Raw genomic sequence first — 22471 nt, forward strand, 5'->3', positions numbered from 1 at the left:
ACAAAGGAGCCAGATTGACCCCCTGATACTGTCGATAGGGTTACCCCCACCTCTGGTCATAAATTAAGGCTACCTAGAGACACGTCCGTCAGGGAAACACATGGGTCATAAATTATCAACACACTACTTTGATTGATAGTTTGACAGAAAGTGTATGATATAACTACTTAGGTGTGATACGTTCTAATCACATAGCAGTATATATATATATATATATATATATATATATATATATATATATATATATATATATATATATATATAAATATATATATATATTTGGAAATAATATTCCAGGGCCAGACAAAATTATCTTAATGAATTATTAAATGTATAAATGTACTATAAATGGGTTGAGTAAAACACGATGCCGGTTGTCGTGGTGCCTGCTCTTCATTAACACAAATAAAAACTCCTACGTACTGCCTCCAGATTGTAAAACGTTTTCAGTTTCCAAAACACCACTTAAACAGTAATTTTATGTCAATAAAATAAAAGCTTGCAAAGGTTTTCTAATTGAGGCTTCAGTAAATAATACTACGTTTCCCAGAATGCCCAGCGAAGGCTACGCTTCCTGCTGAACCTGTCGTCAGACAAAGTGCCGAGGAACCGGCGGCGTGTCTCTTCTGTCTTCACCCATCCCTTTAAAGTTGTTCGTTACTACAGAGGAATGACGGTATGCTTCCAGTTTGATGTAAATGTGTGATGTTTTGGGATAATATTGATTACTGGATGCGTTTCGTGTACTCGTGTGTAGTTAAAAGTAGAAGCAGTTAGCATACGAAACAGTGCTATGCTAATGGAGAGCGTTTCAAACAGCAAACCGTTCCTTATGTAGTGCACTAGGTAGTGTACACAATGACCGCTCTTACTCCCTAGCTAGTGCACTATAATGTCTACAAGGCGGGCGTTTGGGTTTCATCCCAGTTTGAAGTCTGCCATGATAGTCTATATACTATAATTATACTATTAGATATGTACTTTAGCGTGTTCGCTTTATTGTTTATTTTAATTTGATAAACTAAACTATGAAATGATTTTAATACAACGTGATTGTATTAATATGATGCTAGTGTAGGTTAAATACCTGGATGAGACTTTTAAGAAGACCAGGAGAAGACTAGTAACAGCTGTCGAGTTTGCAAATGGAGCGATATTACACAAAATATCACATCACGGTTCTCGGTACACGATATGTATCACGATATATTGGTTTTGCAACACATTTTTACAATTAAAGCATCACTAAAAAGATATCATGATATCTCAGAAAAGTGTATTGTGGCATAACTTATCATGATATATACTATATTATAATATTATATTGTTACACAAGATTACAATATATATTAAGAAGCGTAAAGGAATTGATCTGAAGTGTTTTTTTGTTTTCGTTAGGAACGAAAAGGAACAGCAAAGCTCGACTTCTTGAGGAAGATCGAGACGGACATCCAGAAGAAATGGGAAGAGGAGAACGCTTTCGAGAGCGACGCGCCGGTGGTGGAGGCTGAAACGTGAGTTTGTGTTGACATCACAAAAATGACACTAAGGCCAAAAGTTTGTGCACCCCATGACCATCATTCCAATATGTGGTTCTTACCAAAACTGTTACCACAAAGTTTAAAGCACACGGTTGTATAGAACGTCTCTGTACGCTGTAGCGTTACAATTTCCATAAGAACTAAGAATCCCAAACACTGTTCCACCACGACACAAAGCGCACAAAAAGTGCGAGCTTCATGAAGACACGGTGTGTGAAGGTTGGAAGAAGGTAGAAGAACTCGAGTGTCCTGCACAGAACCCTGACCTCAATCCCACTGACTGGAACTGGAACTGGAGTCTCCTCACATCAACATCAGCTCCTGACCTCAACCTCACTAACGGTCTTGTAGCTGAACGAACACAAATCCCCACAGCCACGCCCCAAAATCTAGTGCAAAGCCTTCACAGAACAGTGGAGCGCATTATAACAGCAAACACAGAGGGAATAAATCTGGAACGAGACGTTCAACAGGAACATTTCGGCTGTATGGTGTATATTGTTCTAATGCTCTAATCCGTATCCGTTGTTTTTTTTTCTTCTTCTTCTTCTTTCCAGTAAGAACAAGTACTTGGTTACCTTTCCTTATCCGTACATGAACGGGAAACTGCATCTCGGTCACACGTTCTGTCTGTCAAAGTGTGAGGTACGTGTATCTCATCGTATCCGGTGTTTATGGATGATTTCTGATGCATCAGCGTATAAGTACGTGGTGGTTGTTGATTAAAACATCTCTTGTAGTTTGCAGTGGGTTTTCAGCGCTTAAAAGGACGCCACTGCCTTTTCCCCTTCGGATTACACTGTACTGGAATGCCTATTAAAGTAAGTAAAGGTGTAGAAATATCACATATATATAAAATGTGTGTATATGTGCTTATATCACCACTCTGTTGAATTCTCAGATCAGAATGTGTTGATTAGTTTCCTGTAACGGCGGCTCCGGCGGTCGTTCCCGGCTGTGACACCAATCACAGGTTTATATTAACGCGCTCGTTCCAATACGTTGTTGTTTCTATAGCAACAGCTCGTTCGCAGGGACTATATACAAAGAGCACTCTGTGTAAACGGATTACAAAACGCATGGGATCTGTAAGGAGATGTTTATTTAACATTTTACGGAAGGAGTCTCCAGTGTCTGTGATTTTTTAAATTTTTTTTTATAGCATGCTGTAACAAGCGTGCATTTTTTTTTTTGTCTCGTTGAATTCAAGCGAGAGAGAATAACCAGAGGGAACGACTGTTTATAGCTGCTATAACGTAAGCAAGAACAGGAACTAGCTTGTCTCGTGGACGCAGCTTAATGTTAAACGTAGCTATAAATGGTTAAAAAGGGCATTTTGTCACTCGTTAATAAGTGAAAATGTGTAATCGCCGTGGTGTAAGAGGAATAAAACACTTAGGGACGTGCTGTTCTAGGAAAATAATCCATTTTTGGGGTGGGAACAGTAACTGGGGCCGTATCGCACCTCCCTGGCGTTGATTATTTTCCTGTAACAGCACTGTGTGAAGTGTGTTACGCTGTTCAGCGTGCTCTCTCCACCCTGCGTTTTGTGTACACGGAGTATTTTCTCGTCTCTGTAGGCCTGTGCGGATAAGTTGAAGCGAGAGATTGAGCTCTACGGAAATCCCCCGCGGTTTCCCGATGAAGACGAGGAGGAAGCAGAAGAGAAGACGAAGACCGCGGATGAGATTATCATCAGAGACAAGGCGAAGGGGAAGAAGGTGTTAATCACACCAGCGTTTCTCATAAGTCACTATTTTAAAATATATATATATTTTAATTTCAAAACAAAGGAAATGTTTTTACATTTTTGCTCAGGTGAAGTTCCACACCGTAAGAAAAGCAGTTTTAGTGGATTATTTATTTATTATTTTTATTTTTATTTTCTTGCCTTAGGAAAGCATCTCCGGGTGTAAAAATAACAGAAATAAAAATCACATCAAGCAGAATAAATCTTATGTTCAATAAAAGCAGTTTGTACTAATTAGATATGAAGGTAGAAGTAGGGCCGGGTGATGTGGCGATACGATCATATACGATCGGTTATACCCACAGTACCTGTGTATGATGTTAAAATTTATCTTGCGATAAATTTTTCAAGTTGTTAGAGGAAAACCCCCGTTGTGTTATATCTTTATTTATTGTTTTATAAACAAAATGTTTTTTATATAAAAAAGTGTAGTAAACTTTTGTGTACGAATAATAAATTGTCTATTACGCATGAAATGCTGAGTCTGACGCTCCTTTACGTTAAAACCCACCGATGAGTATTCAATCTTTCAAATATAGCAGCAGAGTTGAACTTCTTGTAATATGAAACTTATTATTACTATTATTAGTATTAGTATTAATATCGCATTCTCGTATTCATTTTTTCATCAGAGCAAAGCAGCTGCTAAAGCCGGCTCCTCCAAGTTCCAGTGGGACATCATGAAGTCTCTGGGCCTGAAGGACGAGGAGATCGTGAAGTTTTCTAACGCTGAGCACTGGCTGGATTATTTTCCTCCACTGGCATTGGAAGATCTGAAAAGGATGGGTGTGAAGGTAGACATCGAATAAATACATATATACACATACACCCATCAGACGTAACATTAAAACCACTGACAGATGACGTGAGGGACGTTGATTATCTCGTTACAGCGGCACCTGTCGAGGGGTGGGATATATTAGGGATATATTAGGGATATATTAAGTGAACAGTCGGGTCTGGAAGTTGACGTGTTGGAAGCAGGAAAAATGGGCAAGCGTAAGGATCTGAGCGACTTCGACACGGGCCAGATTGTGATGTCTAGACGTCTGGGTCAGAGCGTCTCCAAAAGAGCAGGTGTTGTGGGGTGTTCCCGGTATGCAGGGGTTAAAACCTACCAAAAGTGCTCCAAGGAAGGAGAACCGGAGACAGGGTCATGGGCTCCCAAGGCTCGATGATAAGCGTGTGGAGTGAAGTTTTAACGTTATGGCTGATATAAAGCTTTTAAACCGTGTAATCATTAGTACTAGGGCTGGGGGGATGTGACGATACAACATCAATACAGTATATTATAAATGACTAATAATAATATGATCATTACACTTTTCTGAGCTCATGCATGTGGTGATATTTTAATAATAATAATAATAAAAATGGAAGCGCTAGGTGTGATGTTGGTACTTAAGCTTTAAAATGAAATCTTAAATATTCGTAATATTCTTAAAATAAATATTTCCGCCATCCTGCTCTCAGTCTCCGATATGGTGCACCATCGAAACGCCTCGTGAGTCATGATATGATATTGTTTGATGTATCGCTCTCCCCAGAGATCTCAGAGATTTTGTCTTTCAAACATTGGGGGGGGGGAGAGCTGATCTTCAGATAAAATGCATCAATCTACAACGACGACAACAACAACAACAAAGGCACAGCGTACAATGCTGTTGTGTTTCAGGTGGACTGGCGTCGCTCCTTCATCACCACCGACGTCAACCCTTTCTACGATTCCTTTGTGCGCTGGCAGTTTGTCACTCTGAGAGAGAGGAAGAAGATCAAGTTTGGGAAGCGGTGCGTCTCGTTTTTATCCCGTTTAAAGGTTGAGCTGAAATACAAATAAATTATTAAAAAAAAACGTTTAAACGTGTCTTCTGATTTCGCAGGTACACGATTTACTCTCCGAAGGACGGACAGCCGTGCATGGACCACGACAGACAGACGGGAGAAGTGGGTTACTTCGACATAACTAAAAATCGTTACGCTAACGATTAGCCGCAGGGACTCGTGTTTTTTCCTTTGTCTTTTTATTAATTTATTTTTATTAATTCCAGGGAGTCGGACCTCAGGAGTACACTCTTATTAAAATGAAGATGGTGGAACCCTATCCAGCACAACTGAGGTACCTCAGATAACCCTGTGGAACTCTTCACACTTTTAACTCCTCCTTCCTTAAATCTTCAACCCAACTTCTGACAACTGTTAATATTATTTTATTCTTTTAGAACATTACAAAATTGTCTTAAGCGGTCAGTTATGGGTTTAGGTGTTTACAAAAAAGCTAAATTGTATAAAGTACAGTACGGAGGTATGAATCAGCAGGGATAATTAGATGGTTGTGAAATTTTTGTCTATTTTCATGTCTTTTTTTTTTTCTTCTTTAATTTGCCCGTTGAGCAGTTGTATAAAATTGCGCGGTGATGCTAATTTTCCGTCAGTGCTGCTAAAGTTTGATCAAAGACAGGAAATCCTCCTTTAACGCGACCCCTGGGTGGGTGGGCGGACGCTCGCCCGTGTCACGTGACCTTCGTAAATGTTGCGCTCTGTCTTCGTTTTCCGCTTCAGCACTCTGAAAGGGAAGAAGGTGTTCCTGGTGGCAGCCACGCTGAGGCCGGAGACCATGTTCGGACAGACGAACTGCTGGATCAGACCTGACATGAAGTACGTGGCGTTTGAGACGGTCGGCGGAGACGTGTTCATCAGCACGCAGAGAGCAGCCAGGAACATGGCCTACCAGGGCTTCACTAAGGAGAACGGAGTGGTGCCTGTAGTCACGCAACTCCTCGGCCAGGTTTCTACACGCTCTCTCACACACACACACACACACACACACACACACACACACACACACGCTTTTGTATGTGCTTCTGTCTATCTGATTGTGTGAACAATTTCTCTCTCTCTATCGATCTGTCTGGCTCTATGAGAAGATAGAAAAGCACGTTAGCTAGGTGTGTACATCAGTAAAGAAGGTAACATGTTTTATGTAATAAACCACGATTCAGACGGAAAATGAATTCTGTCTGAAGATCAGAAGCGAGTGTGACCGAGTCTCCAGAACAACTCTTGCAGGTTGTCGAAGACGCTCGGGGAAATCCCGATACCGTTTTAATGATCAAACCTTTTCTCTCCAGATATTGACATTGTTTACTGTTGTTTACGACACTGTCAGTATTTTTGCCTTACAGTATTTCTTTAGGGCTTGAAGAATTTCGCATAGTGCTGTATACCTTTATAGAGATAGAAGAAGAAGAAGAAGAATTGGCACTGAATTATCTCTGCTAAGATCATACATCTCGTACATCTCATACATCTCCCTCTTCGTCTCGCTCTGTCAGTCTTTTCTTTGTTCCACGTATCTGTAGATCTGCATTTCGAGTAGATCTCTTCACGTTGTGATGTATTTCGAGATTTGGAGTTAATCACAGAATGACACGAAAGACAACGGCTGCTATAAATCACTAAAAATCAATACGATTGGCTCGTTCCAACTTCAAAACACAACCCCTGCCGTGCAGCGTTGTGCGGCTACAGAACGCCTTGTGTTAGTTTGTGTGTTTCATTTGGTTGATGTAAGCGCTTGCGCTTGACGATAATATTCTCATGCTGTGCACCCTGATAAAAACGTTCTGCGCTATATTTCCTCCCCAGGACATCCTCGGCTGCGCCCTGAACGCTCCTCTCACCACGTATAAGACCATCTACGCCCTGCCCATGCTCACCATAAAGGAGGATAAAGGTACTCGCCTCGTCTCTGCGTTAGTTTTCACTCACATAGGAAAGTCCGCTAGCATGACCAGTTTTCATTTTAGCAGTTATGACGTCGTTATTCATTTTAAAAAAATGTTCTTAGAAACCGACAGCAACCGTAAGTCAGAAAAATACACCGTGCAACATGCAAGTTCTACCAACTTTTTAAAATTAGTTTTAAAGTAGTAGTAGTTTTTAAAATTGATTAACTTTAATGCAAAAGAAAACGGTACCGACTGTACCATGATTAACGTACGAATATTAATATATATTAACTGTTAATAAATATTAAAGTAAGTAAAAGGTATATACATCCAGACTGAACCAAAAAGTAGCGCTCCAAATAACAAATAAAAATAGAGCTGTCCAAAACGAATAATAATTAAAAAGACAACACTTCAAATAACACAACAAAATTAGTCAGTAATGGTTTTTATTTCGCCTCTAGAGGCCGCTCCCGTACCGTATAACAACGGCAATTAAATCAGTGAGACAGAAATGTGAGAAAATGGCTGAAAAGTAGTTTTAGGATGAGTAGAATGTAGCGATGAGTCGTTCAGGAAAGAGTCGGTTCTTTAACGTGAACTAGGAGACCCGAGTACGTGTGTCGGTGTAGTTAATGTCGAATGAATCTTCTCGATGAAGCTCAGACACAATAAGCTTAGCGCAGGGGTTCTTACACATTCGCAGTACCTTGTCGATTTGGCAGTTATTTAAATGGTTTTTATGAAATGCTACACATGGTAACGTTCATTTGCACCGTTTCCGTCCCATGTGCTCAAGAGAACAAAATCGTCACTTCCTGGAAAAAAACGTCGTGTCTCGTTCTCCGCCATTTTTACTTTTCTGAGACGATTATCCGATCACGTGATTTGTTGAAGCGAAGTCATATGACTTTTTTTTTTTTTTGGATGCACTTCGAGCAGTTTATTCCATCGTAGTTTTACGCGTGTCTTTTGATCAAATAAAAAATAAAAAAATTCAATTGAGCACATAAGATTTTTATGCGCATTTTGGAGATTTTATTCCCATCTGACGTTTCCAGAAAACCGATATCTCAAAACTCACGTCAAAAATATGTGTACGGAATCGTAGTTAACGTAACACGGTCTTGTTTTTCGACCGTAGGAACGGGAGTAGTGACCAGCGTGCCGTCGGACGCTCCTGATGACATCGCAGCGCTCAGAGACCTCAAAAAGAAAGCGGTGATTTTTATCTCTTGATTTCTTGCTTCTTAAGGATCTTTATTTTGTGAGGAAACCCTCTGTTTGTTGGAGGATGACGTTATGTACCAAATGGCTGCTTGTTTGTTCTCCAGGCTCTGAGAGAGAAGTTTGGGATTAAAGATCACATGGTCCTTCCTTTTGAACCGGTAAGTGGCGTCACGCAGCCCGGGTGTGAACCTCGCTGTGCTTTTCCACAGGTGTGGTGTTCGTTCCTGGCGTGGAGTGAATGATTTGACTCTGAATCGACTCCCTGCGGGAAGCGAATCGCTGCGTGCCGTGCGTTTTGTGTTGCGGGTGTGTGTTTTGTAGACGTTGAGCTGCTAAACTGAACCAGAGCGACGTGTTCTGGAGATTTGCTCAGATGAACTAAAAAGAGATTATAAATCCTGGATGTGATGCACAAAATGTTTTAAACTAGTTCTTTATAATATAATCGTTATATATGTGTAATGTTTTGTGCATCAGCTTACTGATTTGTTCACTCGTTCTCCATCGTTGTGTTTCTGACCGTCGGCCCTACACACCCTTCAGACCTTTTTGGTTCGTTTATTTATGTGCAGTGAGAAAGCAAACCAAAGAGCGAGCAAGAACCATTACATTTGAGCTCTGGCTTGGACTCGAGAACCAGATTAATCGTTCTAAAAAGCACGTTTAGGTTCTGAGTAGTGCTGGAGAATGATGTCCTTTGCCGTTCCAGGTTCCCATCATTGAGATCCCTGGCTACGGAAACCTTTCGGCTCCTCTGGTGTGTGACGAGCTGAAGATCCAGAGCCAGAATGATCGAGAGAAGCTGGCTGAAGCCAAAGAGAGAGTCTACCTCAAAGGCTTCTATGAAGGGGTGAGACTGGAACATTTTGGGATTTTGGGGACGTGTGTAAAATTAAAAACGAGTCATTTAGTGCTGACTGTATCATGTTTTCGTTGTTGTTGTTGTTGCAGGTTATGTTGGTTGATGGTTTTAAAGGGCAGAAAGTTCAGGATGTGAAGAAGCCGATTCAGAAGATGATGATTGACAAGGTTTTTTTTTTTCCTCTTTTCATGCTCTGTAGTTTTGAGTGCATCACTGCGCTGTTTCTGTGCACCACACCCCACTGCGGTCCTCACGTTTAGCATCGTAATAGTCTTCAGGTACTATTTCTTGAAATAGTTTGATTTATTTTAAGTGTGAAGGACATGGCTTATTAATTCGAGACAAAACTAATGCAGACATTTTCCTTCCCACTTTGTACTCCTCCAGAACTGTGCATTGCCTTGTAATAAAATGACTTTCTTGAAATCGGCGTGTCGACAGGACTAGCACTCACACGTGCTTCGAGAGAAAGGCGTTGGTTTTGTGACGTTGTCACGGCGCACATTCGGCCAAATCTCTCTCCGATTCACGTCGAACATGAGTAAAGGGTAAAGTTGTGTGTCAGTGTTTGCGTAAGACAAACCGAACAAAAGATTCTGACGGATTTACGGATAAGAGTTTCAGAAACGCTGATTTTCTTCGTACTTGCGTATGTGTCATCACCGTAAAGTACGAAGCACTTTCCCGACGCCGCTCATTTGCATGTAGCGACGCCCACAAAACTGACAGACAGCTGGGAGCACGAAATGAGCGATCAGGGTAAAGACTGAAAAACAGAAGTGGAAGTGATTTTGACTCACTTCTACACCCGGAAAAATATTCAATAATATAATCATAGTAATAATGGAAATCCTCCATCAGCTGAGGCGTTTGCTTACGGCTTGTGGCTCCGCGCGGACAGACAGACAGATGGACGGACAGACCTGACCTCCGTTTATACGCCGCCGTTTCTTTTATCATATCCGAAAGATTCGTTTTATTTGTCTTAATTTATAGATGTGTGTCCGCTCGCTTTTTATATATTTTTATATTCTTTAATTAATGCCAATAAAATAAAAGGACTGGTTTTCACTGAATGTTCCGGATGGAGCTCGGAGTCCCGGAGCGAGTGAACTAGCACGAGGACGTGTTTCTGATCGAGACGCCGAAGCTCTTCTCTGGATAAGGACGTCTGCTAAACGCCGTGAACGTCATGAACATAAACAGTTTAAACCGCACACTATATTCCAGATATAAAAGTGCAGTAATCCATGCGGATGATATGATCTGAAGTCGATCAGGTCCTCTAGTCGAGTTGATCTGTGCCGAAGTCCCGTTAAAAGTCTTGTTTTCTTTCTAGAAGGACACATTTGCCGAAACATACGACTCTAATTAGTAAATAAATAGCACGTGAAAGTCGGTCTTGTGAGTGTTTTATGTTGTGTTTTCTTGGTCATGTATACGGTACGTTCTTTGAGGAGCCGTTTTTATAAAAAATTTGACGCGGTTGTTTGCAGTAAACATCTTTTTCTTCATTCTGTGCTCAGGGCGAGGCTTTGATTTACATGGAGCCTGAAAAGCAGGTGATGTCTCGCTCGGCTGACGAGTGCGTGGTGGCTCTTTGTGATCAGTGGTGAGCGGATTTTAAACCCTGATGTTTTATCGAAAACAGTAAAAGCTTGTTTAGCGAGCAGAGGCTAATATTACTTTTCTGAAACACGGTCACAGAAAGGTGTAATGTGGAAAAGACTCATTGTAATGATTAAAAATAGTCCTGATAACCGAGCGCTGTTCCACTTTCTCCTTGTTGGTGTTAATACTGTGGTTTTTTTTTTTTCCTCCCCCCCCCCCCCCTTCGCTGCTCTTGTCTAGACGATCGGCCCACGTTAGAACTTTCAGCGGCGCTCTTCTGAGATTTTAGTCTGGCTAGAATCACCGTACCTCTTCATGTTTCTTTTGTTCCTCACACGTTCCTGTTTTACCTGCGACAGGTATCTGGATTACGGAGACAAGGAGTGGAAGCAGCAAGCCGTCACTGCTCTGGAGTCTCTGGAGACGTGAGTTCATTTCAGAGGACAAAAATCCCGACTTTATTTAATTTTATAGCACTTGGAGTTGAAATGCCAACATGCTTTACAGAAAAAGTATGAGTAAGACACTTTATCATGGTGTTCAATACAACAAGGTTGAGCGTGACCACTCTCAGAAAGCAGCAAATGACACTTAAAATGAACGAGTTTAAAAATATTGAATTAAGAAGTAAAAAGAAATGCTTTGAAACATATAGAAATATTGCACACGAGTTTATCGCGCTTGATTATCGACATGTATATATTGCACATTGATGAGTGAAGGAATAAAAATAAGACGATAAACAGTATCTATAAGGCTAGAAGAAATAAAAATAAATAAATGAATGTTACAAAGTGGGGGACAAAATTCTATTTATATATAAAACGCAAAATAAAAGAAAAATGCTGATTCGACACCCCGGATCAGTACCGGATCAGTACCAGCCAAAAAAAAAAGATTCTGATATTGAAGGAAAAAAAGACTGAATTAGAGTTGATCCTGTAATATGTGGAAAAGATTGGAACTGGAAATGATTTTCATTTTTAACTGCAAACGTTTCAAGTATATTTAAAAATCTTTAACTGATTTATTTATTTATTTATTTATTTATTTTTAAAGCTACGGTTTTGTGTAAACCCCTGTATTTATAAGTGCGTCAGTTCAAAGCAGTCATTTTAAAGATTTATTAAAGCATAAGTCACTTTGTTTCACAGTATACTGATACGCAATCATAATTACAATCATATCACACCTCTGTTATTCATTTATAACGGTTTTAAACACACACTCTGCTCTGTATGTTTTGCAGATTTTGTGATGAAACCAGGAAGAACTTCGAGGCCACGCTAGCTTGGCTTCAAGAACACGCCTGCTCCAGAACATACGGTCTAGGTAAACCCGGTCTCTCTGCACGTCCGTGTCTGGAACAGCGATCCAGTAACGATGTAGTCAGTCTGATTAATCGGAGTTTACTCTGGAGTTGATGTTGAGTTTTTTATAACCGATACCGATTCTCTGCATGTTTATGCGCCCGATGACCGATACACAGAAACAATGGTTATTTATTTATTTATTTATTTATTGCTTTGCTTCTGTTTTGACACAGTGATAACACCACTGAACTGAACAAACTGTTTTATTTATAACAATTTTGTCAATTTCGATTCCTCCTCGCATATAAAACCATACATAACCACTCCTATTTATACACCAATAAATAGAGGGGTCTGAAAGAGTGCAAAAAATAAAGTGCACTGTTACTAAACTGTCTGTCTTTTTTTTTTTTTAAATAAATACATTTTATTAAATTTTTTTAATAAATAAAAACTTTGATGAGGTAAACAAACAAAGCACAAAAATAATTCTAACAGATGCAAAAAACCCAGTTGCAGTGCTGCGATAGTCGTACTGCGCTCAATTCTCAAAATGCCCCCAAGATGGCGTGATTTATCCACGGATCCGATATTACAAAAACCGATATCTAATCATCATCAATCAAAACTCTTAAATATATCAGTAAAACTGATTATCGGCCCATCTCTATTCGTGTACAAGTCTGAGGTTTACACTCCTGTTTGTGAGGAACGTTAGCCTTGTCGTTCCTGTACTGAACTGACCTGAACTAAAGAACCCTCCTCACACACGTCAAGTCTTACTGAAGTACATTTGGAGTAACTAAAAAAAATATAAAAATCTGTTTTTGGGCAAAACTAAAAATCTCATTTCATCAGTCCATTTTGTTGTTGTTGTTGTTGTTGTTGTTGTTGTTGTTGCTCTTCACTTCCTCATCATGTCGAGTTCTTTTTACAAACTTTAAAAAAAAAAAAAATGTTCATCTTAATTCTGCTCCTGCGCCGCTCCTCTCTGTGGTTCACCTGCAGATTTCCCCAGACAGGTGTTGATGTCTTTTTGTTTTTTTATTTTTATTCTCCCGCCCGTAGGTACACGCTTGCCGTGGGACGAACAGTGGCTCATCGAGTCTCTGTCAGACTCCACCATCTACATGGCTTACTACACCGTAGCCCACTTACTGCAGGGAGGAGTCCTCAATGGACAGGGACCCTCACCTCTGGGAATCCGGTACTGTTATTTCTGTCCGTTCTCTGTTTCTGTTTGTCCGTCTGCGTGTGATGTGATTTATTTTCGTTTTTTAAATTTAAAGCCGACGTGCGTGAGAAACATATTTGCACCGCTAGATTATGTTAAGGTTCTCCCAAATTAAATCTGCGTCTCTTTTTCCAGACCAGAACAGATGACCAGAGAGGTGTGGGACTTCATCTTCTTCAAAACAGCTGCCTTTCCCAAGACGGACATCCCTAAGGAGCATCTGCAGAGGCTGAGGAGAGAGTTTGAGTACTGGTACCCTGTGGATGCCCGTGTCTCTGGGAAAGACCTAGTACCAAACCATCTCTCCTACTACCTGTACAACCATGTGGCCATGTGGCCCGAGGACAGGTGTGTACCGATTTATTATTAGAACATCTGAATCATGGAGATTGAGCTTCTTCTAGTGGATCTGGTACTGGAGATTGATCGTAGGAGTCTTTTAGGGTTTAAGTACGGCTGTATAACTGGGTTATGGTTCATGATGATATCTCTTGAGGTTCTTGAACATTTACAGAAAGTCTCGTGGTTTCTCTTCAGGTTCTGTTGTACGATTCTTAAAGCATCTTTATTTTAGCTCAAGATTCTCGTTATATCTCGCGTCATGTCTCTGAGCTGTTGAAGCAAACGTTTTAAAAGGAGTGTTTTATTCTCGCAGCGGAAAGTGGCCCAGAGCGGTTCGCGCCAACGGACACCTTCTGTTAAATTCTGAGAAGGTTGGTCAATCCTTTTTTTTCCTTTCTTTTTTTTTTCCCTCTTCACAATATCGTTAATCTCGGCTCTTGGAGTGTTGAGTCAAATGTAATTCTAACATCTGGATATATAGTAAGAACATGCTGTAGCGAGATGATCGTACGTCCCTACTGTGCTGAGTTCCTTCCTGCTCTCACTTACATCATAGCAGCTATAAACATTCTCTCTCTCTCTCTCTCTCTCTCGCTCTCTCTCTCAAAAAAAAAAAAAACCCACAGCATGTCATTTTTCAGAGAAACCAGAAAGTGTAAACTCCTCTGTCCTGAGCACTTTCCCGTGTTGGGAAACTTTACAAAGCACTGGAACTGGAGACTCCTTCCATAAACATTAAATAAACACCTCCTAACAACAACAACAAAAAATAGAACATCGCCACATCTAAGATTTCACGTTTTTTCTTTGTTAAACGACACGCCTTTTTCAATCTGTTTATAATTAGTTTTCGGTTAAGTGGAGCGTCCGACGTGTACGCCCCTGTGAACGGGCTGTTACTATAGAAACCATAATGCATTAGAACGAGCGTGTTGATATAAACCTGCCATTTATGATGCAGCCGGAACGAGTGTCTGAGCCGTGCTGTTATACAGAATAATAATAATAATAATAATAATAATAATACACACCTTCTGACCAATCAGATTTAAGAATTCAGCCATGCTGTGGTATAATGAATAGTAAATGAACTGAATAACGAATGTACATATATGAATAAACATCTGAGGTAAAGTGTTTTAGTTACGATATTAGTATGTGGTGTAAAGTTCCTTAAAAATATAATCGACTGATCTGTTTTTGTCTTCGCTAGATGTCCAAATCCACGGGCAACTTTCTCACCCTGTCTCAAGCGATTGAGAAGTTCTCTGCAGACGGTACGTGCTCCGAAACATCGCCCATCACTTCCCTCTTCCCGATGACGGCCTCGTTTTTGTCTTAGCTCCTCCGGAAAGACGGGAAGGCGCGTCAGCAGTTTACTTTTCAGATCTAAAATCTGTTCCTCTTCATAAAACGGGAAGACAGAAGGGAAGCTTTTTTAAAAAAAATTATTTATTTATTTATTTATTTTTAAATTTTGGTTTGTTTTTGAAGTTTGGAGGCCGACTGAACAGAAAACGCTTTCCCAAAGGAGTGAGTGTTGAAATCGGTCCATCTGGAGAGGAGTACAGACGTCTGCCGAGTCCTCATTAGTGTGTGTGTGTGTGTGTGTGTGTGTGTGTGTGTGTGTGTGTGTGTGTGTGTGTGTGTGTGTGTGTGTGTGTGTGTGTGTGTGTGAGAGCTCGTCTCTGTTATTTATGGAAAATACGACTAGTATTGTGAGCCTGCTTTTCTTGCCTCCTTTCCATCTTCTTTAACATATTAGGATGGTATTTTTATCGTTTATGCTTTACAGGGATTTTACTTTATAGAAAATGAATCTTAAAATAAAAAACACCACTGGATTTAAGAATCCAACCTCACTGTGCTGTGACTCCTCTAACGTGATAAAGGAAATAAGAACGATGTAAAATAACTCTTTATGGCTGTTCATATTCATCGCTTTCCTCCTCAGGTATGCGCTTGGCTCTTGCTGATGCCGGAGACACCGTAGAAGACGCGAACTTTGTAGAGGCCATGGCCGACGCTGGCATTCTGCGTCTCTACACCTGGGTGGAATGGGTCAAAGAGATCATCTCCAACCAGAACAATCTGAGAACCGGGCCTGCCGACACGTTCAACGACCGAGTGTTCGCCAGGTAATCATCACTGCGCCGTCCTGTGGAACATGGGTCCGGGTGTTTTCTTGCTGTTATGAGGGGTGTTGTATCCGTACAGAGGCTGCGGGTCGTTTGGAGGTCATTTGGTGAAAAATATTCTTTTTTTATGGTTTCATTCCGTGTTCACAGTGAAATGAACTCGGGGATTATTAAAACTGAGCAGCATTATGAGAGGATGATGTACAAGGAGGCACTGAAGACTGGATTCTTTGAGTTTCAGGTCGCACACACACACACACACACACACACACGAGATTTATTCCATTCATTCCAGCATCTGATCAATTATTTATTATTAAAACACACATTCATCTGTATTTTAAAGCTCTGTTATTATGTTTTTGCCTCTGTATATTCACACATATAGACAGGTGACTTTTTATTGTATATATTTTTTAGATACTTTTTTTTTCTCTTTCAATTCTGTTCCTATTTAATGTGTATTCTTTCCTGTCTGTTTTTTGTGTAATTGAGCTGCTGTAACGAGGGAATTTCCCCAGTGTGGGATCAGTAAAGTTTCTTATCTTATCTTACAATCAAGGTAGACTTTCTCCTTAAATTTATATATATATATAAATATATATATATATATATATATATATATATATTTAAATTTGTACTCTATTATTTCTCCTCCTAGGCAGCTAAGGATAAATACCGGGAGCTGGCCATCGAGGGAATGCACAGAGACCTGGTGTTCCAGTTTATTGAGAACCAGACCCTGCTGCTGGCTCCGATCTGCCCTCACCTGTGCGAGTACACCTGGGCCCTGCTCGGAAAGGTGAGTGACAGTACGCTTAACTTGAAAATGTTCTGGTTTTAATTGTGGAATCATCAACATTAGCCGTCAAGTTTAAGTTCATCGAAATCAAAACAGCCCGAGACTGACCAAAGTGCTGTACGGTAAACACAATAAAACAGTGCTAGAATACGATCAATTAAAATAAATAACTAAATAAATCAGTGAAAAGCCAAAGGAAAAAGCTTTAAGAAGTGGTTTAAAAATCAGTATGGACACCACGTCCCTTGTAGTAGGTTTGGTGTGAGTTGGTGTTTGGGTTAGGGTTAGCGGTCCATCATTTTTTATGAATATTTTTGAGAAAGTAATAAAAACACCAGAACAGTTATTTTTCTTCAGACAGTAGTACTGCCCCCACTGCTTCCAGAAAGAGAACAGGGTTGGGGCCCAAACTTCCATTTAACTCTGCTGAAAACACATCAGCGCACGTTAGAAATGAATCATTTTGGATCGGTGCTGAATCGTATCGGGTCGGATCAATAGCGAATCGTTCTGTATCGTGTCGCCTGAAAGACGCCCCTGAGACGAGACGTGCTGGTTTTAAAAACGTATAAAACCGATGCTCTGTTTATTTCCTGGTCTGACCTCTTTTTTGCAGACGGAATCGTTGATGAAGGCCAGCTGGCCAGCGGCCGGTCCGGTGGACGAGGTTCTGATCCGATCCTCACAATACCTGATGGAGACGGCCCATGACCTGCGCCTCCGCCTCAAAGCCTACATGCAGCCTGCCAAGAGCAAGGTGTGTGTGTGTGTGTGTGTGTGTGTGTGTGTTTCTGATTACATTACCCAGGGCCGCTACAGAATCTTTCTCTGATGATTTCTAATCCATTTAGTGATGTATGTTTTTTTTTTTTTTAAATATATATATATATATTACCACAAACTTACCTTTCACCTTCTGAATATTTACCTCATACTTGCCTTTTAATTACTGTACTGTGAGGTAAAGTGCTGCTGATGAAGTTGTACCGATTCATTTCAGTTTTGCACTTTGTCCTCATAGAAAGGAGACAACAAACCAGCAGCCAAGCCTTCTCACTGCACGGTGTACGTGGCAAAGAGTTATCCGCCCTGGCAGCATAGCGCCCTCTCTCTCCTGGCCAAACACTACAAGGTAAAGCTGTTCTAATGTCAGCTTTGTTCTGTAGACGGTGTATGTGAACGAGCTCGTGCTCAGAACTCTAAACGTTCTGTTTTTAATAGTCCGGGACGTGTTTAGCGTTCAGAAAGTGCTCGGAGATGTGCGACGTAAGACGGTTTTGATCTCGCTGCAAGGATGTCGTGTTTACTTTTTGGTTCTTAGGACAACAGTGGAACTCTTCCTGACAATAAGGTGATTGCGGTGGAGCTGGGCGCCATGCCGGAGCTGAAGAAGTACATGAAGCGCGTCATGCCGTTTGTGGCCATGATCAAGGTACTGATGTGCAAACGACCCCATGCTTCTGTGGAAAAAGGAGAATAAATCCAACATAATCTAAAGTATCGAAGGAGTCGATTTCGTGCCGTCGAATGACCTCACTGTTCATCGCTGTTGAATTCTGGATTCTGATTGGTCTGAAGGTGTCGATTAATTTTCACAGGTTTAGGTATGCGCTCGTTCTTATACGTTTTTATCTGTATAGATGTCGATATGATCACATTTTCTGCGAAGAGATAGCATTTTAACATTTGTGGAAGGAGTCTCCAGTGCCAGCGCTTTGTAACACTCTGTGAGTTTGTGTTTTCCGACGTCTTCAGGACAGAGAGAGAGAGGAAAAAGAGATGCTGCTGAGGGAAGGAGTGTTTCTAGCTGCTGTAACATAAGTGAGGACAGGAACGTAAAAAAACGTGTTCATTAATCAGTGAAAAATTGTAATCGTTGAAATTTACCGTCATATAAAAAGAACACACCATTAGGGGGCGTGCGGTTATAAGGAAACGATCATTTACAGGGTGGTAACAACGACTCTGCGTCATCACACCGTCTGGCGCTGATTGTTTTCCTATAACCGCACACACCAAAGTGTTCTATTCCTTACACAGTATTAGAAATGCAGCTGAAAGGGAACTTGTGCTGCTCAGTGTACATTTATATAGTTCTTTGTATCGTGACTTGAGGTTTTGTATGATTGGGTTAGTTTAATATCATGAGATAGGATTAATTAATTAGTAACAGTAATTAAGAAGCCTTCTGATTAGTAATCTAGAGCGTACACAGAGAGGAGCATGTTTACACCGGGTGTATAATACTGTGTAAACAGAACGCTGTGTTGAGACAGCTCTGTTGACTGTGTGTGTGTGTGTGTGTGTGTGTGTGTGTGCGTGTGTCAGGACAACCTGGAGAAGAGCGGGCCAAGGGTGCTGGAGCTGCAGCTGGAGTTTGATGAGCGAGCAGTCCTGCTGGAGAACATTGTTTACCTCACCAACTCTCTGGAGGTAGGAAGCCGAACAGCTGTGCATAAAATATGATGAGTTGGTGTGTACTAGCCGAGTGGCTACTAAATAAAGAAAAAGATTGTAGGTATTACTCTCAAACCTCTTCATAAGTCTTAGTTATATTACGCTCGCTCGTACCGCGCTGCCGAATCAGATCGGTAGAATTAGGCGTGTGTTAAGTCGTTAGTTTTACGTTAACTCTTTGTTTTTCTCTCCGTAGCTGGAACAGATCGATGTCCTGTTTGCCTCCGAAGGGGACGATAAAGTGAAGGAGGACTGCTGTCCAGGAAAACCCTTCAGCGTGTTCAGATCAGAGGTAACGCCGATCGTTTCACCCACACGCCCCGCGGTGTTGATGCGGCCCGGACGCCGGGTGTCTGACTTCACTCAGGGACATGGAGTCGCGTTTAATACCGAGAAGGGAAGGAAAAGAACAGAATTACTGTCTGATTTATATTTCAGCATTCTTCAGTATGAAGTGAAAAGCTGTCGTCGAGTTCTGAAAGTAGCAGTGATGAAACAGTAGTGATGAGAAGCAAGCCTAGATCTGTGGGGTCCAAGCACTCCTCACAAATAGTGCCTCCAGTGGCCAAGTTTCATAGCGCAATAAAGAGATCATACATGAGCAAACGTTTGAACATTTTTGTGACGATGGTAGCTGTGTGAAATGCCTAGTGAAAGGCTGATTGATTGGCTGACAGCAACCAAGTGTTCGAAATAACAATCACCGTTAAAAATCAATCAATCATTCAAAAGGGCTCCACCTTGTTCGATTTGATTGACATTTTGCAGCCATATTGTTTAACATAATTACTGAGGTTCTAGTCTGGACTCGTCTGCAAAAGTACGTCTCGCATATTATGCAAATTAGCAAAATAAAATCCATCATGGTGGAAGTTAGTGGGCGGGGCCTAGATCTATTTGGCTGTTCGGGGGGGTGGGGATGGGGGTTAAGTGTAGGGTTTATGGCTGTTGAGATAAGGGCCATAATGTAAATGCTTGCACTATTTATGCTGATTGAGGCTCAAATCGATTGCTTGTGTAGGGGCTACTACCTCTAACGACTACTGCGACTTACAGTTTGGTCTGCTTCTGCTACATGCTCGGACCCCTAGTAGTAGTAATGATAATAATAATAATAATAATAATAATAATAATAATAATAATGGGAACATACCTATTGTCTTTTATACAGCAATTGTTAACACTTCAATTGTGAGACGCTGATTTTTATTGAAAATGGTTGTGGATTAACGATTTAACCTGTTGGCTCTTTTTTCCACCCCCTGGTTCCCTCCCCGTAGCCTGGAGTGTCGGTGTGTCTGCTGAACCCTCAGCCGTTCAACGGACTTTTCTCCTCTCAGATCCACATCCGTCAGGGAGACACCAAGGACAGCATCACTCGCAGACTGCACAAAGCCAACAGAGGCATCAAAGGTAAATCTGTGAGAACTGAAACCACCTGCACTCGAGCTGTACTGAGTTTAATTACACATTTAAAGAGTTCATCGTTTTAAAATGGGTTTAAATAGTCATATGTTTGAAATAACTAAATGAAAGGAATAATCACTAATCAAATGAGGCAGAAATTCTAGGCAAAAAGCACGTCTACTTTGAAGATGCTAAAATACTAAATTATTTTGATTTATTTAGGATTTTTTTTATCACAATGTGATTCCCATAGTTCCATTTGTGTTACTCCAGAGTTTTGATGACTTTTATTATTATTATTATTCTAAAATGCGGGGAAATAATAATAAAGAACGAGTGTGTGTAAAACGGTAGTGTATCGGTAATAACGATGTGTTGAAAGTCGTGATTATGGACACAGCTCTACTTGGAGCAGCAGAAACTGCCGATTATGAACGCAGTGAAATAAAAGTCAACTTTTTGCACGACGTTTAATTCCGAAACAGAAACGGGCCTCTCTCAGAAAACTTTCTAAACCTCTTAACGCTTTTCTCTCTCAGATTTAACCAAAGTGAAGCTGATGCGTTTTGAAGACCCGCTGCTCGGCCCTCGCAGAGTTCCCGTGTTGGGGAAAGAAGAACACGGCAAACTGGCCATCTCGGACCAGTGCGTGTTCCACGTCGACCTGGAGGAGAAGAAGGTGCGTCTGATTGACAACGGCCTCACGGTGGACGTCGGAGATACTCTCGTTTACTTGATCGAGTGAGATCTGCGAGGGAAAAGCCGCCAGCGCCGTTTTCTACAGATTCTAAAATGGCTGTTGCAGCTTCAGCCGGTGATGGTGTAAAATGCTAATGCTAAAACAGACCAACTACACTGCAAAAATAATGTCTTAGCAAGTAAAAATATCCTGAGTACAAGATGATTAAACCTATTTGACTGAATTCAGACCGAATGTCTGCAGGTAATTTCACTTCCTTCTAGAAATAAATGCATAAAATTAGCAGAAGGATCTGCCAGTGGAACAACATAAGGTCAAGCTTGAAATGAGTAGAAACAGGTTTAATAATCTTGTATTTGGTTTATTGTACTCTTATAAAAGGAGATTCTAGATCAATTGGACTGACCATATTGAAGATGTTTGCACTCGTTAAGACGTCATTTTTACTTCCTGGTTAAATGTTTAGAGGAATAATTACGGAGAACGTCAGGAGGCGTCAAACCGAGACGTTTTACAGGTCTGCAGTGACGCATCAAGTCAGCATTTTTATTTTTGGGCACGTAAGTTCTGTATCTTGTGTCCGTTTTGTAAATCTACTCCGTAAGAAGCATTTTCACCTTCTACTGTTATCAAAGTCCAGTTTTCTTTCTCTCGAATAAATTCTGTGAATGAAAAATGATTCAAATAAACTTCTCCTTGGTAAATGTGGTGCGTTTGTGCTAATGATTTAACCCCTGTGACGTGTTCTCGTTATTGAATCGGGGAGGCGGTGTTTGAGTCACCAGCTGGTCTACAGCGAGAGAGATGAGCGCAGATTAACGTGCGTTAGACGTTCTGAAGGAGGAAATGACGCGACCTCTGCACGTTTGCTGTAGGTGTGTGTTGGAGTAAACTAATAACTCGGTAGCTGATGTTCGCTAGTGGAACACTAGTTTCTCTGTTGAATGAAAGTGTTTCTCAGAAGGCTTTCGTGTGATATTTGGTGTTTATCGCACGACTGTTTTGTGTTTACGTGGAGGTTTGTTTGTGTGAGTTGTCTGGGTTTTTGCGTCGTTTCCATCGATTTTGTGTACCGCGTATTCTACGCTGGGTAGCCGGGAGCCTGGAGCCTGTCTCGGGGGTCTCGGGTACACGGTGACGGACACGCTGGACGGGGTACCGATCCATCGCGGGGCGCGCATTCACTCACCAATCAGCCGACAGCGCATGTCTTTGGACTGGGGAATGAAACCGGAGTACCTGGAGGGAACCCCTGAAGCACGGGGAGAACATGCAAACTCCATGCGCTCGGGGCAGGGACGGGATTCGAACCCCAACCCGGGAGGTGTGTGCTGCAAACGTGCTAACCGCTAAGCT

The 22471-nt window shown here is 41.2% G+C and overlaps 1 protein-coding gene across 1 annotated transcript; it reads left to right on the forward strand.

Annotated features, from left to right (window-relative positions):
- Positions 1–582: 582 nt before the first annotated feature.
- On the forward strand, positions 583–21813 carry lars1b (leucyl-tRNA synthetase 1b). Its single transcript, XM_053648827.1, has 32 exons — positions 583–676; positions 1399–1514; positions 2099–2186; positions 2282–2362; positions 3122–3262; positions 3924–4085; positions 4967–5079; positions 5172–5235; positions 5340–5407; positions 5851–6076; positions 6937–7024; positions 8164–8240; positions 8354–8407; positions 8959–9099; positions 9201–9278; positions 10638–10723; positions 11082–11147; positions 11972–12054; positions 13104–13242; positions 13405–13617; positions 13925–13982; positions 14825–14888; positions 15566–15749; positions 15900–15990; positions 16411–16551; positions 17168–17308; positions 17573–17683; positions 17873–17983; positions 18880–18984; positions 19205–19300; positions 20289–20421; positions 20955–21813. Exons 1-32 carry the CDS (start codon positions 671–673, stop codon positions 21158–21160), a joined length of 3531 nt encoding a protein of 1176 aa, XP_053504802.1. The 5' UTR covers positions 583–670; the 3' UTR covers positions 21161–21813.
- Positions 21814–22471: the final 658 nt, after the last annotated feature.

This window comes from Ictalurus furcatus, chromosome 18 (genome assembly GCF_023375685.1).
Source record: "Ictalurus furcatus strain D&B chromosome 18, Billie_1.0, whole genome shotgun sequence".
NCBI lineage: Eukaryota > Metazoa > Chordata > Actinopteri > Siluriformes > Ictaluridae > Ictalurus > Ictalurus furcatus.

Bases quoted from the DNA above. Each gene is read 5' to 3' on its own strand.
- lars1b (XM_053648827.1), top strand. The intron at 1,515-2,098 runs GTGAGTTTGTGT...TCTTCTTTCCAG, and splicing joins CCGGTGGTGGAGGCTGAAAC to TAAGAACAAGTACTTGGTTA. The intron at 2,187-2,281 runs GTACGTGTATCT...CATCTCTTGTAG, and splicing joins TCTGTCTGTCAAAGTGTGAG to TTTGCAGTGGGTTTTCAGCG.